Source organism: Silurus meridionalis, chromosome 1, assembly GCF_014805685.1.
Source record: "Silurus meridionalis isolate SWU-2019-XX chromosome 1, ASM1480568v1, whole genome shotgun sequence".
Lineage (NCBI taxonomy): Eukaryota > Metazoa > Chordata > Actinopteri > Siluriformes > Siluridae > Silurus > Silurus meridionalis.
In genome coordinates, this window is record NC_060884.1 from 22,411,289 (window position 1) to 22,431,908 (window position 20,620).

At 36.3% G+C, this 20,620-nt stretch overlaps 2 protein-coding genes across 10 annotated transcripts in view; one reads left to right on the forward strand and one right to left on the reverse strand.

The window, feature by feature from the left end:
- The first annotated feature begins 502 nt into the window (after window positions 1–502).
- LOC124392173 (kynurenine--oxoglutarate transaminase 3-like) lies at window positions 503–9,880 on the forward strand. Of its 7 annotated transcripts, XM_046858959.1 has the most exons (15): window positions 1,629–1,639; window positions 1,716–1,760; window positions 2,711–2,799; window positions 2,900–2,964; window positions 3,671–3,815; window positions 5,185–5,334; window positions 5,434–5,520; window positions 5,619–5,744; window positions 5,839–5,959; window positions 6,713–6,789; window positions 6,907–6,996; window positions 7,579–7,765; window positions 7,843–7,916; window positions 8,004–8,090; window positions 9,451–9,880. In XM_046858959.1, the coding sequence occupies exons 3-15, from the start codon at window positions 2,713–2,715 to the stop codon at window positions 9,505–9,507; spliced, it is 1,353 nt and encodes a 450-aa protein (XP_046714915.1). In that variant the 5' UTR covers window positions 1,629–1,639; window positions 1,716–1,760; window positions 2,711–2,712; the 3' UTR covers window positions 9,508–9,880. The 7 variants fall into 7 exon arrangements, with proteins under 7 accessions (XP_046714895.1, XP_046714909.1, XP_046714905.1 ...); XM_046858939.1 differs by lacking the exons at window positions 1,629–1,639; window positions 1,716–1,760 and adding an exon at window positions 503–601; XM_046858953.1 differs by lacking the exons at window positions 1,629–1,639; window positions 1,716–1,760 and adding an exon at window positions 542–566.
- Window positions 9,881–10,482: 602 nt separating this feature from the next.
- The window catches only part of pkn2b (protein kinase N2b), a 41,767-nt gene continuing 31,629 nt past the window's right edge, over window positions 10,483–20,620 (reverse strand). For 2 of the 3 annotated variants that reach the window (XM_046849102.1, XM_046849085.1), the window contains 12 exons: window positions 20,357–20,534; window positions 19,040–19,181; window positions 18,651–18,787; window positions 18,453–18,528; window positions 18,232–18,323; window positions 16,442–16,618; window positions 14,881–14,943; window positions 14,721–14,797; window positions 14,025–14,167; window positions 13,412–13,519; window positions 13,207–13,287; window positions 10,483–11,977 (listed from right to left, as the gene is read on the reverse strand). In XM_046849102.1, the coding sequence (XP_046705058.1) occupies window positions 11,774–11,977; window positions 13,207–13,287; window positions 13,412–13,519; window positions 14,025–14,167; window positions 14,721–14,797; window positions 14,881–14,943; window positions 16,442–16,618; window positions 18,232–18,323; window positions 18,453–18,528; window positions 18,651–18,787; window positions 19,040–19,181; window positions 20,357–20,534 (1,478 nt within the window). In that variant the 3' untranslated portion in view covers window positions 10,483–11,773. The remainder of the gene's footprint in view (window positions 11,978–13,206; window positions 13,288–13,411; window positions 13,520–14,024; window positions 14,168–14,720; window positions 14,798–14,880; window positions 14,944–16,441; window positions 16,619–18,231; window positions 18,324–18,452; window positions 18,529–18,650; window positions 18,788–19,039; window positions 19,182–20,356; window positions 20,535–20,620) is intronic. The other variant, XM_046849094.1, reaches the window with a different exon arrangement.

Sequence of the window (20,620 nt, forward strand, 5' to 3'; positions counted from 1 at the left end):
TGGAGGTGGCAGAGTTGCGATTTTTATTGAGAGTGACAAGGATAGACAGGAAGAGAAATTAGGTTTTTAGGCCTTCCTCTGAACGCTACTCATCCAAAACTCAGCTGCACGGCTTGTGTTCAACCGGCCCAAGTTTTCCCACCCCACTACTGCGCTCCCTTCACTGACTTCCAGTAGCTACACGTATCAGATTCAAAACAATGATGCTTGCCTGCAAGGGTAGTATGGAGACTGGTGAGCTGCTTTGGCGACCCCTAACAGAAGCATCTGAAAAAGTAGAAGTAGGAGAAGATTATACTGCATTTTAATTAATTAAAATGAATAAAGAAATGTAATTACATTTGTTATGTATTTAAACTTAATTATACTTAGTTATAATTTATACTTATTTATTATTGATTAAAATGTTTTAATACTAATAAATAACCATCATCAGTCATAAAAAATTAAACAGCACATGCACAAAACTGGGTAATCATTTTTGTTTGCTGTTACGTCATAGGGGGAATCGCCGGTATAAACCGGATAAAACACCACAACAAGATCAATAGAAGATTAATCTCTACGTAAGAATATTCGTGACTTTCCCCCGAGAATATAAGTATGTATAAGTATGTATATTATTTTGTAGTTAATTTCCGAGGGCGGATCCCAAATACGCCTGCATTAATAAAGCGGCAAAAACCCCACAAAATATAAAATGGAAATATAAATCTATTCAGCATGGCAGCTGCCATAAATTATATATATATATTTATATATTTATATATATATATTTATATATATATATATATATATATATATATATATATATATATATATATATATATACAATTTTATTTATTTATTTTTACTACTCAGTGAAAAGTAGTTAAGAAAATAACGCTAGCTTTGTTGGAAATAATGTGTTTTTTGGACGTGAAGTATTTCAAATTATTTCATGGAAAATGGTGTTTAAATACAAGGAAAGCAACTGAGGTAAACAATTTCTCAATAATCGATTATTTAAAACAAAGACACACGAAATTTTACTTCCGGCAACAACTCACGTCATCTGGGTGCTTATTTATTTATTTATTTTTACATAATAAAAACAAAAACAAAAAAAAGGCTGTAACAAGCTTAAATTCTAATAGAAAATATGTTAAATAGAAAGTACATTTTGTGAGTTAATTGTAAAGTATATAATTTATTTGGAATCTGCTAGGTGTTATCAAATTGGAGCAAAACCACGTTACGTGGAATCTGGTGCTTGCGAAACACAAGTTAGGGTTTATATCAGGAAGACGCCTGGGGTGAGTTGAGTATGTGAGTCGTGCAGTTTTATTGAAGAGCTTTCACCTTCTCACTTATTTGAAATGAAAATGCGGAGGTTTAGAGGGTTGTTTAAGAGCTATATGGGGGTGCTTGTAACAGACTTGATCAGTGATTTAGGTATTATTACATTACATTACAATTCGCAGCAAGAAGTGCTGAGACAGTGGAACTGCTCAGTAACCCTAAAACTGTATTTAAAATGTATTGGAGACCGAATGATTTATTAATGCAACATACAAAGATCAAAATCTTATTTTCATATTTCATAAACAACTAAAAGCACATTCTGTATTTTACTTCTACAGTATTTGGACACCTTGCAGTAAGATGTGACCACACTGAATCTTTACTCTTATTTTCATTCATTCATTCATTCATCCATCTTTCCATTTTTGCAGAGGTGCCCACATGTTTTTCAGCGAAGGGACAAAAACAACTCTTGAGTGAGGGCCTTGGGCTGAAAATAAACGTTTTGTTATACCAAATTTAAATTATGTAAAACTTAAATTTGCCACGATTTCTCTCATTTATGATTTCATAAAATGTAAATAAATACACAGAAAACATTACTTTGTAATCTGTGTAACTAATGCGGATTCATCTTTTAAGTTTTAGTTCAGTGCAACTTATAGTACAATAAAAAAAATCAATCCAATTTACTTTACAATAGAGTTTAATTTTTAATATATATGCATTGTCCTCTAATGAGAGACATGAAGTTGGTCCTTTAAACGTTTTTCCAACATTTTGGCATTTTTCCTAATTTCTCTCTCTTCTTTAATATGGCATGGTGGACCAAATCAAAGGTCACCCCAGGCCATATTTGGAGCTAGTTTGAGCATCTTTGATCTATAATAATTGCTTTATCCCGATCAAGAATTGTATGGTGGAGACTTTCCCAGGGACATTGGGTGTTTGGTGGGAATATAAGATGCATTGGTATACCTAATCTCAAAACATTGTTACACACGGTTTCACACTTACTGGTAATTTAGCATGGCAAATCCATGTTCTTGGGAAGTAGGAGGAAAGCCAGAAAGCTACACAAACATGGTGAGAACAGGGATGGTGAGAGACTGTGTGTCAGCTCGGTGTGTCAGCTCTTGAATCCGGTCTTGTGGGACACAAACAGTACACACTGTGCGAACTATAATTTCAAACATGGCTATGAAAAGGCAAAATGGCTAGATTGTGCATTATATACAGGTTCGGAAATACAGTTTTGAGAAGCAGTCTTTTATTTCTTAAGCTGTTTTTTATCCTGCCGGTTAAACAAAATGGATTTGTGCCCAAATAGCAAGCAGAGTTTAATTACAACCCCGGCAGCAGAAAATATAAAAATTGTAGTTTTTATGCAAACAAATCTGTTACATTTCTTCTTCTGTTTATGCAGACATGAATACAAGGTGCACACTGCGTAGCCTCAGATCTCTTTATTGTTTCCTAGAGACCAATCCAATAAGGAAGTTCTGCTCCACAAAAGTAAGTAAAACCTCTTTTATTTAGTATTAATAAGTGTTAGATTTCTTTCTTTAAAATGCTCACGTTTGCTGAATATGCGTTTTGTTTTGGGTTTTTTCAGTACAGTATGGCATCTTTTAAACACAAGAATGCTAAACGGATAGAAGGACTGGACAAGAACGTATGGTGAGACTAATGAGCAAATTGAAAAACACTAAAAATGACAGATAGTGGGTTTGAAAAGTATTCAGATTCCTTCCGTCCTTCCCACAAAATAATGCTGCCACCATCGTGCTTCTTCATAATAACAGTATTAACTAATTGATGAGCATTACCTGTTTGACGCAGTAGTTCAGTCCAAAGTCATAGACAGTGTTTAGTCCCAAGTGTTAAATTTTTGTCTCCTCAGCTCAGAGAAACTTTTTCTTCTGAAGCTCTTCTTTAAGTGGCTGTTATATTTGCTTGTCATATTGTTTCTGTCTAGCCACTCTAACATAAAGGCTGGATTGATGGATTATTTTTGAGGTCTTTGTCCTTTTTTTTTTTTATATTTCTGCAGGGTATTTTGATAGAGTGGCCATTGGGTTCTTGGTCACGTCACTGATCAAGGCTTTAGCACAATTATTGAGTTTGTTTGGAACCGCTAGTTTATAGGAAGTATTTCCAAAATTCTTCCATTCCACAGTGATAGAGCCAGGGCTCCTGGGAACATTGAGTTTTAACATAGTTTTTGTACCCATGCTGTCAACAATTTTTTTGTGGCTTTGTCATTGTGGGATTATTGCGTCAGCTTCATGTCTAAAAAGGGTCTGTATACTTTCCAAATCCAATGTACATATATGTTTTGGATCTTCTGTGCTTTCATTGCTTTAATTTTTCTTGGGCATTGCAGGGTTGCCTTCACAGCTTTAGCTGCCGATCCCTCCATTGTAAATCTTGGTCAGGGTCTCCCAGACATCCCTCCTCCATCTTACATAAAAGATGGTCTTGCACAAGCTGCAATGGTGGACCGGCTCAACCAGTACACACGTGGCTTTGTATGGCATTTACACACACACACACACACACACACACACACACACACATTCTTTTACAACTCATGTCATGTCTTTTCAGCTCATGATATTCCTGCAGAGTAAACTTTCTGAATTGAAAACAAAAACCAGATTAGCGCAAAAAAAAAAAAGAAAGTACGAATAGTTGTGATTATTGCTTCTGGTAATTTTTGAGCAATAACTACAAAAAAACATGACACAATAAGAGATGTCTGTCTTGGGATTTGAAATGACAACCTTTCTCTGATGGTGCAGTGCCTCAAGCTTTTTGTCCTTCAAGAGATACAGTTAAAGAAACTATGTGCAGCTTTGTGTAAGCCCAGTTTATAGTTAATGTGTAGCCATGTGCTAGTACTGACCCATGTACCTAATGTACATTTGGGAGGATTAAAAAGTAGCATCCACTAGGTGGCACAGCAGAGCCAAATGTCAACTTGTTGAACGAGTTGTCTTGGTGCAATGACCCATGAGCGATCTTTGAACACATGCACCACTGTCGTCACGATGGTTGTCATGAGTTCTATCTCAAATAGAAACCTGTGGCTTTATAATTTGAAGTGTGTATTTATTTAGAAGATTGTTGTATACTAGCTGAAGGCTACATTCAAATGCAAATATGTGATGAGCTGTGAGTGTTAAAGCTCAGAAACTGTCTTGAATATTATATAAGCATGCACGGTGAAACAGCTTTAGTTAAGACGATAAGCCATTCTGCCACAACCTTTTTTTATGGCTACTGCACTCCTATCTATTGTGTTGCATCCTTTTAGATGTGCTGAATAGAACCAGGTGCTATGATAATAGCAGTATTGTCATTATTTTACAATATGCTTTTCTGATCTATTGTGCATATCATTTTTTTTTTATGCTTTTTAAACAGTTTTTAATAGTTCAAAATAGTTAAAAATTCCCCATTCCAGAATTTTTGTACCATTTATATGTTTCTATAAACATTAAGATACTATTTAAAAATTGAGAATTGGGAATTACTTTTGTCATATTGCTCATCCTTAGGTTTCAGTGAACACAGGTTGTGTGTGAAAGGTAAAATTTTAATTTGTATATTTGTAGTTAAAATTATATATAATCCTGGCCTTAATCCTGGAACCTGTAAAGGTTCTATAAAGTGTGTGGATGTTTATTAGTTCAAATCCCTGCCAGAAAATCTTTTAAATCATACATTAAATGTGGGAAATTGTAAGATCATCCCATAAACTGATCTGGTATTAAATAATCAGCTTTGGATCTAGGAAAATAATATCCCTACAGAAAATGGGGTGTGTGTGTGTGTGTGTGTGTGTGTGTGTGTGTGTGTGTGTGTGTGTGTGTGTCATGGTGTCATTTTCAACAGGGTCACCCAAGTCTGGTAAAAGCGCTGTCTCAGGTGTACAGTAAGGTGCACAACCGTCAAATTGACCCTTTTAAGGAAATCCTGGTTACAGTGGGAGGCTACGGGTCTTTATTCAGCACCTTTCAGGGCCTAGTGGAAGAGGGAGATGAGGTAAGACAGTGTGAAGGTTTTGCAATTCATCCAAAGATCTGCTGCTCCCTCTTGTGGAGTAACTCAGCATTTCTGCTCTTTTCCTTCTCATTTATACAGGTTATAATAATTGAACCCTTCTTTGACTGCTATGTTCCTATGGTTAAGATGGCAGGAGCCAAACCGGTTTTCATACCACTTCGCCTTGTGAGTTTCCCCTCTTTTGCTGTTTCGTAGGGCGTGTATTCTACAAAAAATATTGTGAACAAAAGAAATAAAACAATCTTATTTATTATATCTTGTAGAAATCCAGTATGAAGGGAGACATTAGCAGCGCAGACTGGGTTCTAGATCAGGACGAACTTGCCAGTAAATTCAATTCCAAAACAAAGGCCATTCTTATTAACACACCTAATAACCCCATCGGGAAGGTGAGGCTAATTCCCGGTCGGGAAGTTTTTTGTAAATGCTGTCACACATTTACCGTAATATCGTTGCTAATGGCTATTTTGTGTTGGTAAGCAGGTGTTCAGCAGGAGTGAGCTGCAGGCTATTGCAGATCTCTGTATCAAGCATGACACATTGTGCTTCAGCGATGAGGTCTACGAATGGCTCATATACAAAGGACATGAACATGTCAAGATAGGTACGGCATTGCGTCTGTAAAGCTTTCACAGTCTACTTATACTCTATGGGCAAAAATTGTGGACTCCTAATTATAAGATTCATATGTGCTTTCCACATTTACTCTCCATTTGCAGTTTTAATAACCTCCAATCTTCTGGAAAGATGTTATATTAATCTTAGAGTGTGATTTCTCATTCATACATAAGGATGGTACTGATGTAGGGTAAGGAGGCCAGACAGAGGGGTGCAGTCAGTGTCCCAATTCATCCCAAAAGTGTTTAGTAGGTTTGCGGTCTCGAGCTCTTCAGCTTTTCATGGATCTTGTTTTGTGAACAGGGGCATTGTCATGCTGGAACAGGTTTGGTCTACTAGTTCAAGTGAAGGGGAAATGTAATGCTACCACATCCAGAGGCATCCTATACAATTGTGTGCCTCTAACTTTGTGGTAACAGTTTGAGGAAGAAGCACATATGGCTGGAAAAGTCAGGCATTTCAATATTTTTGTCCATATAATCTAAGTAGAATTTGGGAGTTAAATGAAAAGTTATGTGTTTCCCTTTTTTATAAGACTGTACAATGTGTCAGCGGCTGAGTAGCAATCCTGTGGATGTTAGAGACAGCTAACTACTTAGCAGTTGAGTGTTAGGACCTGTTTATCAGAAGTCCAAAGTCTTAATCACTATGCTACAAATCACTATGTAAAACTATGTACTGAATAAACCCATTTAAATGTAAATTGTAATCATTATGCCATGTTTCTCTTTCTGTATAGCGACACTACCTGGCATGTGGGACCGAACCATTACTATTGGAAGTGCAGGAAAAACTTTCAGTGTGACTGGTTGGAAGGTAATTTTGCAGGGAATAATTTATCTTGAATTGTTGATAACATTTTTGAAAATTGTATTGTATATAAGTAATATAAAGCATAGTATCCTTATTATTTTTCTTTTTTTTTTTTTACAGCTTGGGTGGTCAATAGGGCCAGAGCACTTGGTCAAACACCTCCAAACTGTCATGCAGAACACTCTGTACACCTGTCCAACACCACTACAGGCATGTATTAATGACATATAGGATTACAATTTTGCCTTCTGCTGTGATGGAATGTGAATGTTTAATTGTTCCTGTGTGTATTTTTAATTTACACGTTGGTTATGGATTTTGTATGTAGTAAGTGCATGAGTCCATTAGTAATAGGAATCTTATGGAGTGGGAAAGTAAAGCTCAGTGGTTAAGACGTTTGTCTTATGATTGGTAGGTCATGAGTTCAAATCTCAAGGTCTTGTTTTTAACCGTCAACTGCTCAGTTGTACAAGTGTCAGTCACTCTGGACCCTGGTGCTCTGTTTAAACAATTTATTTTAGTTTTATAAGTCTTGTTTTTTTGTAAGTGAAAGATTCCAAGTTTCAAACTGATTTTACCAAATAGGCTGATGACCAAAATGTTTTATTTAGGTCACATCAGATTATAACACAATGCCAGTTGGGTTTTTAGTATTTCTTCAGTATAATGAAATGCTTTTATTTTAGGTGAAATTATTTATTCATTTTTATATTCTCTCTGCCTTACACACACACACACACACACACACGAACGACAGTGTCGAATTGTTTTTGTGTCTGTGTTGGTCAATAGGAAGCAGTTGCACATGGACTCCTGCTTGACTGCGAGCGCATGGGGCAGCCTGACTGCTATTTCTCCAGCCTAGCTGAAGAGTTGAAGGGAAAGCGAGACCACTTGGCGGCTATTTTGAAGCAGGCGGGGATGAATCCTGTAGTCCCTGAAGGAGGCTACTTTATGCTCGCCGATGTCACAGCTCTCAGTAAGGAATGATTTTGTCTGAATAAGAAAACTAAATTGGGACACGATTTAAAATGTTGTCTTCTCGTTCCTGTGTAGATCAGGATCTTACAGGCATGGAAGGTGACGAGCCGTACGACTACAAATTTGTTAAGTGGATGATAAAGGAGAAAGTACGTCAGAACTTTTGTCATTTTTAGCTGAAATCACCAAACCTAAAGTACATTATGCTGATTTATTCTGAACTCTGTTCCTTCCAGAAATTGGCGGCCATTCCTGTTACAGCATTCTGCAGGGACGAATCCAAAAAGCAGTTTGAGAAATTCATCCGGCTGTGTTTCATTAAGGTAGGGAAGAATACACTTTATCAAAGTACTATAAAAAATACAGTGGCCATAAATGTATAACATTAGTTATACCTCAAATATAGTTCTGTTTAGCGTCAGTCTTATTCTGCCTATAAATCCATTCGAAGATGGATTGTTATTTGCAGCGCGAGCGCCATGACGACTTTAAAAATATTAAAGAAAAACTGAAAGTTTGTCAGTTAAAACAAAAAAAAAACCCAGTTGCAGCTAGGCTAGAGCATTGTTTATTATTTCAACAAGTATATATATATATATATATATATATATATATATATATATATATATATATATATATATATATATATATATTCAAAGTGTATATCTTATATAAAATCCAGTGATGTTTACATTATCACAATAGCCTACTTCATACTTACTCTTTTTGGTTTTCAATAAATTGCGCTGTTTTATTTACCAAATCAATAAATGTAAGCATACAAATTCAGTTAAAGTTACAGTAACTATTCTTTCTGCTTAGAGGTTTCTATCACTTTTACTGTTGATGTGGTTATGTAGTGCACATTTAAGGTTTTTAAATGCTATATATAATATGATCTATATTCCTATATCTATAGTATACAGTGATCCCCCGCTTTACCGCGGTTTATCGCGAAATTGCATTCGCCACATAACTAATTAGTTTTGCTGATTTTCCCGGTCTCTCACGGATAACACGTAGACCAAAAAACTTATAGAGACTCGTTTTTATGGCGTTTCATGTTGAAATAAAGAAATGTAGTGAAAAAAAATAATACAGTACTGTATACATAAAATAGCATTTTTGGGGTGGCATTTTTTTTTTTTTTTATCGCTGGCGGTTTTGGAATGTAAACACCACTATAAACAGGGGAATACTGTATATTGATTCAGTAGGGTGGGGAAATTATGTCCATATCCTGCTAGAAAATTTACATTTTACCCCTCATTTTGCTGTATAGTGAAGGCAAAAATGTGGTTCAGTGTGTTACTGTAAATAAATTGCTGAAGAATTACTAAATACTGATTTAGTCGGTGTGTCTGAGTAATTTATAATAAAATTATAATCTTAAAATAAAGTTAGCAATTAAAAGTAAAAAAGAAAAACTAAAACAAGTGGTCATGGCTAAGGAAGAAGAAGAAGAAGAGCTGGTCTAGATGACCTTGTAATTTTTTTCTTCTGTGTCGACCATAGTTAAAATTTTATTAAGATGCATATTTAAATAAATATATAAAAGTGCAGAACTGTGCTGTTATTCCCATCTAATAACATGGTGTATTTTAAAGCAAATGAATATCATTTAGAGCTAATTAATAATCCCAAATGCCTCAAACTTATTTTTATTTTTCTTCTTTACTGCAGCAAGACAGTACGCTGGATGCCGTGGAGGTCATTCTGAAGAACTGGAACAAAACTTGACCTTCATCAATCACTGCAGAGAAGCTTAACTATTCCTCTGATTATCTTTTACAGTGTGTATGTGTTTTTAACGGAAAGTATTGACGGAGATGTAACACAACATTACAAAAACATTATAGACAATTTCACTTCACCACTCAGGGACTAAATAATATTGCTGCATAATTATTGGTATCTGAATGAAGGCAGATAGTAGTAGTAGGTAAAACCATGTTAATCTTTTTAGATACTTGATTATATGCAGTTGCATCTGCCTTGTATTAACTAGGTGGACTTTTTCTGGATGTTTTCTGTGGAATGTTATTACTCTGTTTGGTTTGGGTTAAGAATTGAATACTGTGTGATCTCAATAAACTCTACTGTTAATATCGTTTTTTGGTGAGATGTCTTGTGTAATACAGGTTAGTTTGTGTCGGTAATTTTTTTTTTACTCAACTGCATTCTCAAGTCTCAGGTAAATCCCGTTTGTCAGCGTTTTTTTGGCTTGATGATGTGTGATTCTGCGGCATAGTCAGGGATGGATAAAACCACAATGTTAAGCTTACAGATTTGGTCAATTTAACCTCAAGATGTGGTTGGGACAAATCAGAACCTTTTTTTTTGCTCAGGTGTGGCAGAAGAAGCATCACTGCTACTCTTGTTATTGATTTTTCCTGACTGTATGACATATGACATCCTTTTTCTTGTCAACAAAAGCCACAAAATATGAAATTCTGGGTTCTGAACACCTACATGCTTTTCAGAGGCTGCCCCTGGTATACTTTTCATGTGTCAGGATATGCAAAAAAATATATATTTAACAAAAATGTTATGATTCATTGCACTGACTATTGCTGTTACTGTGCTTCAAGTAGCAAAGACTCAAATTAAGTCAATATGCTAACTAATAACATGAACTGTTACTTTCTCTGAATGTATATTTAGTGCATGCATTCCTCTACAGCCCTTAGCAGAAGGAAGAGACAGAGACCAGACTCCATTGTGGGTACAGAGTGTATTTGAAAAAGTTTTGGTGATACACAGAGTGAAATCATTGGCAAAAGTCCATAACTGCTCCTTCCGACAGATGGGACAAGTCTGCTGCGTGTTAGCGGTCTATGGATTAGACCCTTGTATTCAGGGGTTTCATCCAGCAGGAACGCTGGGCAATGCCCAAATGTCCACTTCCTGATTTTCAAAACAGGATTATTGCTTGGCACACAGAAGCGTGAACTGTGTGAAAACATCTCCGACCGAACGTCAGGAAAGATCTGGGAAGAGTCACTCTATGATCATCATTTTAAAAACAGACTATTAAAAAATACAGGCTACATGGCATTTCCATGTGCCAAAAAATATACACTTTGGTGTTCTTTTTGATGAATATACATTTTTACATTCCGTTTGTCTGGTTTATGTTTGCTCCGTGATGTGAGCTGCCCTCTCCTTAATGATAACCATAAAATTCATATATTTAAAAAAAAAAAAAAAACACGCACATATGCATACCATACAGCAGATCCAAGATGCTAATTTCCTAAAAATATAATATAAAACTATAAGTTACATTTTTTTCAATTATGATATGAATACATGTTTAAGTGGAACAAATCTGAAAACCACCAAAGATGAAAAAAAAAATAATAATAACTTCTTTCATCTTCTGACTGAAGTTGGGTGGTCTTGGCCAAGTTTGCATACAGAGCCGGTTTGGCGCTTTGTGCTGGAGGTTTTCAGTACCTGATGCTGACTTTCTGGAAGCCCTCGTCTATGTGATGAGTTTAAGGCACCGCAGGGAGGAAGACACTAAATAAATATGCAAGTCAAAAGATAAGTGTTGTAAAGTTGGGATTGTCCATGAGCTTAAAAAAACAAAAAAAAAGTCTTAGTGTTTTGTTGGTTAGACTTAGTGTGATTTTCAGAAAAACGAGCACATTATTAGCTTTGAACATACGTTCTGTAGTGTTTTCTCTGAATTGCCAGCAAAAGGGGACTTCATTATAGAGTAAAACTTGTGGAGTAAATGTGAACATCACTTATGAGAAATCCCAATGGTCTTGACTAAAAAATAAAAAATATGGCTACCGTGACTTTTCCAGCTGAATCAAAGACTTGGTAAAATATTTTTAGTTAAAGGGGGAAAAACAGTGCCAGATAACACATCTAAGAGCAAAGAGAGGGAAGTGGTCCATACAGAGACGGGCTCTGGCTCTGAGAATGAGCCTCATTTGTCCGTTTGGTTCACAGTATTGAGTGTGTGTGGGCTGGTGATGGTCAGCTGGAAGAGCTAACACCAGTCAGCGATGTAGTCGAAGTCTGTGAAGAGCTCCTGTTCTGAGGTGGTCAGGATTCTGGGCTCACGTGGAGGGGTCAGGATCGGAGCCTCTGAAGTGAACTCGTCATCGAAATTACTAACATCCTCCCGTCCTTTAATGGTGGGGATGAACGGAGGCCGGCTCTTCTTAGCCAACAGAGCAGACCAGTCCGTGTTCTGGTGGGGAGAGGAGAGAAAGACGTTAAATAGAAAATAAACAAAGAGGGAAAAAATAAACCTTAAAAGAACATAAGAACAGAACAGAGAGAAAAAACAGTCAGGCAAAGAAGAGATGATTGAGACAAGACAGAGGAGCAGGACATAAACAGGAAAGGGGAAAAAAGAACATATGAGAACAAAGAACAGAACTGGATAGATGAGGAGAGATGGAAGCCAGAGCATTAGATACAATAAAGGGAACACCAGAGAATAATAAAAAATGAGGAGATCAATAGCACAGAGCTTATAGAGTGCAGACACACAAATGGAAACATTAGAAATGTATGGAGTAGTAGAAAAGAACCAGTAGCAAGAAATTGTGCTTTAATCTCCAGAGCAACAACTTGTATGGTAGACAGATGGCATGCCAGGTTTTCTCACAGAAAAAAACCCGTTTTGGTTAATAATACATTGGGTTGGCATTAAATACCGAAAAATTCATGAAACTGCTCTTAACCATGAAAAACGAAAGGAGACTTAAGTGTGTATATCATCTTGTCCCTTATCCCTATGCCATGCATACAATTACACGCTTCCAGTTATGAAGGCTAATAACAGCGAGTTCGGCAGACTACACTTATTCAGAAAGCGTTTCTAACCTCATTTACACGTAGATGTGTGGCTACATTTAAATCGATTTCATTTCCAAAATAATTCCAAAAAAAGCTTTTATTATTTTGAACGATGACTAAAAACCTTGTATAAACGGCACTTCTCGTATTTAGCATCATCTTAATATAAATCAGCTTCTATTCCTCAACTTTAAGTCAGTTTGGACATATAGAAATAAATGTAAAAAGCCAAATTAGACTTAAAATCATCAATGGTATTTACAAATTACACTAGAATTACATACATTTTAAACCAATTTTACGCTGTTGTGATTTATACACAAAAGTACATTATATACATACGGTATATCTGCATTTGATTATGGCTATTGATTATACTGCTCGACTTTCCATATCGCAGTTTATACTCTATTGATGCGACTGATTAATTGAAAATTAACTAAATATTTTTTTCAGGTTGTTAAAACCTGCTTGTTTTTGTAGCTGTAATATTTACAAAATGACTGAAAAAGTGTACAGGATAAAGACTGTTTCATTCTAGCGGTTTTTGGTTGTCTCTAGTTTGTGTGTGTGTTTATTATCGGATGAAGGAATTCAAATTGAAACTGAGCGTACTCTAAAAAATGGATGCTTCTTCACTTCTTCAGCGTCTCGCTCTCCTGCACCGAGGCGCCGCTCGGGATTTCTCCTCAACAGCTGGAGACAGATGAATAAATTAGAGCCCAAACATAAGAAATCGAGTGTACACAAGTTTCTAAATGCGGAATTCATTGTGTCATTCAATGAACGAGACTCAGACTGTGGTTATATGAGCACTTACTCGTCTCATTATGGAGATAGCCTCTGTGGAGAGGAATCGGGGGTAACGGACTTCATCGTTGACAATACTGTCAAACACCTCCTCTTCATCGTCACCTGGAAATGGAGACTGCAGACACAGAAGAGGACAAAACCAAGTGTCAGGAAGATCATGCTGCTGTAATGGGTGAAGTGATCAAATATACATTTATTTAGATAACGCACTGAATACATCTCAGTCAGTTTTACGCTTCATCTCACATTTTAGCCATTATTGAGTTAGTTACCTATGCGTAGCAAATTATTTAATATTATATCACGGTTGTGAAAATACTTGCTTCTGACTGGCTAGCCAGAGCCAGTAATCTTAATCTTCCATAAACCAGTTGTCAGATATGTTATTATTCTAAAACCAATTTCTAAACTAATGCTCCTGATATTATATTCTTATTCGAGACTACAATCATTCACATAGTCATTTATATAACAATTAATAATGTAGAAAGGAATAAGGTTATTTCTATATTTTATATAAAATATAATATATGACTATAATCTGACTGCTAGTGTATAGTGTTGGTGGTCATCTCCATTCCTATTTTCACAGCCTGAGTGAAGTTCAGTGAATTTCTCACCTCTCCAACCAACATCTCAAAGATGAGCACACCCAAACCCCACCAGTCCACAGCACGTGTGTATGATGTTTCTGTCAGGACCTCAGGAGCCAGGAACTCGGGAGTGCCACAGAACGTACTCGTGCGATCTCTAAAGCCCATTCCTAAACACGGTAAGAAAAAAAAAGCCAGCAAAACTGTCAGTGTTACATGGAAATGAATATAGTCAGACAATAAATTCATACCTTTAGATATATAAATTAAACAGCGTTGTGTTATAACCCATATTACACAAGCCAGTTCTGGTCCACTAATTTGATGTGTCGTTTCGAGAGTTTCTATATACCTCCTATAGCCACACAGGGATATTTCACCATGTATCACTAGAAATAAATACAGTAAAAGTAAAAAAATAATTTTTTTTCAGAAAACTCTTTTGAAACAGCCAGCTAGCTGACATGCTAAGTAAGGGTGGCACCTTTATGTTCTTCTTCATAGTAATCAGATTACTAAGAATTAATATTAATCAGATTACTATCTCCATGCTAAGTATGCTCCACATTATAAACCGAAAAGCTCCGAGCTCCATGACCTGCCTGAGGCAATGTAGTTAATTATGCGCTTTATTTCACAACAGATATAAAACTTGTAGGACGATTTATGCATGAATACTTTTTATGTCAAGATCCACCAGAGGGCCCTTAGCAGCACACATACCTTCTTTGCAGAGCCCAAAGTCAGCAATCTTTACATATCCTTCAGTATCCAGCAACAGGTTATCCAGCTTCAAGTCCCTGGAGGATTCAAATCATAAATCACATGAACACGATCCAAAGTAAAGAAAAAATTGTCCTGATTGTGTTTGAATGAAACGTACCTGTATACTATTTTATGCTCGTGTAGAAACTGCAGGCCCAAGACCACACAGGCAGCATAGAATCTGCAAAGGAAAAACAAAAATTTTAAAAAAAAGCACATTAGTACATATTTAATTACAATTATAAATTTGTGAAAGCTGTGCTATTAAAGACTGCAGCCAAATATTAACCAAGAAAGATAATCACTTAACTAAAAACTAACAAAAAAAAAAAGGCTTCCATCAGGCAAATGCATAACGAAAAGAAATAGCAAACAATGTTTTAATTGATGTCTTTTTGTAATTACCCTTCAGATTTCAGCACAAGGATTAAGTGGTGACTAACAATTTAATGTGTTCGTTCTGAATTGGAGCTACAAGGCTAGAAAAAAGTACTACAGTCCTATTTCATCCAAAAAACCCAAATACAGTGCAACCTCGATACTCACGATTTTACGTTCTATGACTCCTCATGAGTAACATTGTACACGTACCGTAAACTCGACAGAATTTGTGAATTACTTGTCAATTTATTTATTTACTACATTAAATGAATAATCCAATAATAAAATAATTTTTCAAAACTTACGTAATTTATTAGTACAAACTCTGGTTTGAAATGTTACTCCGAACTTTCAAGCATCCTGCGAACTATCAGATTTTTTACGAGTTACTCTTAATCCGGTTGCAAATGAAAAGTCTTGAACTATCGAGCATGCGAGTGTCAAGGTTGCTAGTATCAAGGTTCCACTGTATTCTAAAGATATTTAACACGTTTTGTAAATAGATAACCTTCAATACTGCAAGGATAGTTCACATGAAATGTAAAGTTGAAAGTGGAATTATATATGGGTGACAAAAAAAAAAATCCCGTTATGGTCTACAGTTTGTGTTCACTTTTCATCTGGGTGAAACAGATCCCTGCAAATTAATAAAGTCAAGAAAAGTTCTGACATTTGACAAATAACCTTTATCCTGAAATATATTGAAATATGAAATGTATTTCTATCCTGATGGAAAGTACTGTCTTTCACATTGATGACCTCCACACTCCAAGAGTAAACATCTTATATATATATATATATAAAAAAAAAAAAAAAAAAAAGATAAATCTAAATTTCCACTACTATAATTAAAAACCTAGTAACGGGAATAATTTGTAAGAATTATGTTTATCTCTCCAGTACCAAATTAGAGAATTCTGTTTTGGTTTTTAACCAAGGCACCATAATATATTAATGTTATTGTGTAATATAATCTAATTCAGTATTATATACACCTGCTTTCCACTTGCCTGGAATAATTACAGAATAAAAAGAAAACAATGATCTAAACAATATTTGACAACACAATGATTAAATGCTTTAAACTGAACCACAAATAGACTTGTGCACAAACAAAATGAGCAAACTACATTTGGAGAAAGGAAGAAGAAATCTTGTGTCTTCAATCTCTAATACAGGACAATTGACAATAGGCTATAAACATTTCTTTTCGCACAAAAATTCCGGTATATTTGCAGGCGTAAAAAGGGTGGTTTTAGATTCTGTACTTCCATTTAATATTGAATGTGGTCACTCACACTGCACGTGGCTCGGAGAACACATCGGCATGGATGTGCATCATGAGGTCCCCTCCTGCTGCATACTCCATTACGAAACACACATGCTCCTTGGTCTGGAAGCAAGCAAAGAGATTGACCAGGAACGGGTGTCGGACACTGTTCACTGTCTCGAAGATCCTCTTCTCGCACATCAGACTGTGGAAAAAGCAAAGGCTCTTTGTCAGGGTCCAAAACTGGCGCACATGAGCCATCAGACTGATGAGCATGCAAGAACTACATAACCAACACTTAATAAATCAGTGTAACTGCTGGACTGGAATTAAATTAAGTGTTCATCTGAAAGAACAGCCAAGTCATCCCTTAAAAGATAAGCTTACATTAATGTTCTTATTGAATTTTTTTTCCCATGTTTTACTGTTCTTATGAGAGTTTTGCCCATCGTTTTTTTTTTCTTTCCGATTTATATTAATAGCATTTAGCAGACGCCCTTATTTAGAGTGACTTACAACTGAGCAGTTGAGGATTAAGGGTCTTGCTCATGGGCCTGGCAGTAGCAGATTAGTGGTGCTGGGATTTCAACCTATGACTAGGAATGCACCGAAAGGAAAATTCTTGGCCGAAACCGAAAACCGAAACTCCGAAAGAAATTATGCCAATTATTATTACCATTGCATTTATGGCTATGACTGTGTACTAAACTTACTAAAATCAAGGCATTTCAATTGCATAAATTAATATTAAATTTTCAAAGAATAAATCAATTACAAATTATGAAAATATTTATTTATAGCACATTGCAACAATGCACAGGATAAAATAAATTACAATTCAAACTACAATTCAAAGTGCATTCGGAACAAGTGCAACTGCTTAAAGATACAATACAGCACTATCACTGGGAAACTTCCTGCCTTTTCGAAAACGTCCACCACAGACGGAGTGCGCATGCTCGGAGGGGTTTTGCTTTTCAGTGCCGCGTTCCTCTCATATTCAGCATAGCGATCGGGATGTTTGGATTTCAGGTGATAAATTAAACCCGACGTGGAGAAAGTTTTTGCAGACGAAATTTCGGCATTACATGTTTTGCAAATCGCTATCCGTGGGTGTTTCTCAGATATACTGAAATACGTCCACACCGCAGACATGTTGCTTTAGACATGCACGTGCGGGCCGCGGTTTCTGTTTGCGTCATCACATCAAACTGTTTCGGCCGTGTTTTTTCGGTGGCCGAATATTCGGTGCATCCCTACCTATGACCTTCCGATCCAGAGTTTAGTGCCTTAACCACTGAGACACCACCTTTCACATGTTGTTGCTCTGATGTCACATGGAGTCAACGCTAGGAGAAATTTTTTCACTCATCCTATACATAGGGGATAGTGGCAAGGTTTTGCTATTAGCTACTAAAAAACAGAAGGGCATGTGCTTCTTTCCTTGCTGGTCATTTTGCACTCAATCAGAAATCCAACTTAAGAGTGATATCTGAGATGGCACACATGATTGTGTTGATTTCGAAATTGAAGCTTTTGCACCTGTTTTGGTTGAGCACAGGAAGTGAGGAAAAACTGACAGACTAAAGCACTGCTATCTATATATAGGTAGATATAGGTTTCCATGGTCACCAAAATCATTCAGCAGCTGCAAAGCATTGTGGGTAATATACGGAAGGGAAAACTGAACAAAATGCTGGTAATTGCTAAAAAAATGTCAGCAAGGTGTTTTTTTTTTTTTTGTTAACCGTTCAGAATCTCAATAATTTTATACAAACTAACTTTATACAAACCCATTTTCTGACTGGTCATGCTTACCTGTCAACTTCATCACGAGCAACAATATCCCCTTTCTTCAGAGCTTTGATGGCAAACATTTCCCCAGTGTTCTTGTATTCTGCCAGTAAGACCTGTTGAATAATTAAAAAGACTTGACTGAAGCTCAAATACAAGCACACACAAAAAAGAAATTCCTCTGACTACTGTTCAGAGAAAAGGCACTCAGTGAGATAATGTAAAATCCATTAAACAGCTATTACCTTTCCGAAGTGTCCACGGCCCAGAACAGCCACACAAGAAAAGTCTTTGAGACTGAACTGGATGTCTGGCTCTTCCCTACAAAACAAGATAAATATGATTAGACTTATTGGACATCCTAATTAAAATCAATATAACTTAATAACTTGATGGAATGTAGCTGTAAAGTGTGTATCCAGGAGAAAGCATTAATATTGCACCTTGGTTCAATATGGCGCTGTTCTATAAGCTCTAGATCAGGCTGCTGAATTTCATCTTCCACCAGACTATCATATTCCGCTTTAGACACTGTACTGTTCCGGCTGTCGTTCAGGAAGTCAAATGTGGCTAACGCATCCTGAGGGTGTTTTAAAAAAAAAAAAAAAAAAAAAAAAAAAAACAACAATTCAGATAATGGCTAAAGATTACACATTCATTAACAACAAGAACAACAACAACAACAATAATAATAATAATAATAAAACACCAGCACAGAACCCATACAGGGAAAAGTTTTGTGGATTAGAAACAAGCACTTTAGCACAAGTAGGCAAATAACTAATTAAATCAATCTCTTGTTGTGCTTGGATCTTTTCATACAGTTCATTACCTGTACCTCCTTTCCATCAGGGGTTTTGGTTTGTGATGGTGGTTCCTCTTCCTCTTCTTCCAGCTCAGCAGCAGGGGTGGGGTAACGTTTTGGAGGAGGAGTGGCGCCTTTGTCAAAGTCTAATTTGGTCACGGTTGGATCACTGAAATAAAAGGTCAAAACACAACACTGCTGACAAAGTGCCAGTTTCCGTTTTAGTCCTGGCCCCTGGCCACGTTTGAGTCTGGAGTGTTTCTGGCCAAACCAGACATCTAACCGAAGGACATCTCATTAGAGCATTCAAATACAGATAAAGAGAGGAACTAAAATCACTTAAACAAGAGGTAACTATTTTACCCACAGCAACTAAGAAGTCTTCCAGCCATTTAGCCTCGCTCTTCATCAAATATAGGTTATAATTAATATCATTCATAAAAAAAATATCAATATTTTCTTTGATTAGCTTTATGTGAGGAGGTGAAAATCTTTAATGGTTGTATTTAGACAAATGAACCAAATAAAACATCTGTCATGCGTCTGAAAGCCTCCTTTGCTGACTGACAGATTTATATAGATTTTATAGATATTTTAACAATATGGAGTTAATAAATTTGATAGTCAATATGGCCATTTATATTTTCTTTTTTAAAGGACTGTACGAAGCAGCAGAAGATAATATAAACACAGCATCTGTGATGTAGAAAGAAAACAATTTACAAAACATCACTGCCAACTAAACAAGGGAAAAGTGTTTTGCTTAAATTTGCCATGGGATTTTGGGGAGCCACCATCTGAGCTTTCTCCATTCTGGTGTGAATGGATGAAAACTAACAATAGAGTGGTTAACCATAGTGGTTAGAGTTCTTTGTCAGAGTTTAAATACCAGGACTGCCAGAAAACCCAGAGTTTAGCCCCTTAATCTTATCTCATAACCTTCAACTTTATGATTGTGTGGCAACCGATTATAATTTTAAACAAACATTTTTCTTGCACAAACCTGACATGGCATTACTATATCTGGAGCTCTAACCAGCTACAATTATAAAGGTTACTGGAACATCCTCCCTCCAAACATATGACCAGCTAATTTCAAATTCCTTTTTAAAGAAACACAAAACAGTGTGTTTGTGAGATTTATACAATAATATCAAGCATAGTATAAATACTGTTAACATTTATTTCAGTCAATCTAAAAAAGCTTAAATGTGCAAAAAACAAGCACTCACAGAAATAGTTCAAATTCATCGTGGACCACCGCCAGTGATACACATCATGTAACTCTAGGATTATATGGGAGAGAGTGTGTGTGTGTTTGCGCGTGTGTGTGTGTGTGTGTACCTTGACAGAGACGGAGAGTCCGGATGGCCGAGCATTCCTGTTTCGGGACTCAGCGCTGATCCGAGCTCAGCCACTTGAGGACTGAAGGAATTGTTGACTGATGGTATTGCCCTTCTCATCAAACGCCCCCATGTGGCAATGTTGATGTTCATCTGAGGTGCACGAAGGAATGTTTTACCTGGATAAAGAAAACAATGCACATTACATTAAGCAATCGTAATGTTTTATCAATTATTCCAGTCTCTGTAAATGAGGATTGGTAAA

What these genes read in the sequence shown, in the direction of transcription:
- LOC124392173 (XM_046858930.1), top strand. Translation starts at nt 1,359, where the DNA reads ATGAAAATGCGGAGGTTTAGAGGGTTGTTTAAGAGCTATATGGGGGTG. An exon ending in TAGTGGAAGAGGGAGATGAG is followed by an intron (nt 5,335 to 5,433) that starts GTAAGACAGTGT and finishes TCATTTATACAG; the next exon opens with GTTATAATAATTGAACCCTT. An exon ending in ACATGAACATGTCAAGATAG is followed by an intron (nt 5,960 to 6,712) that starts GTACGGCATTGC and finishes CTTTCTGTATAG; the next exon opens with CGACACTACCTGGCATGTGG.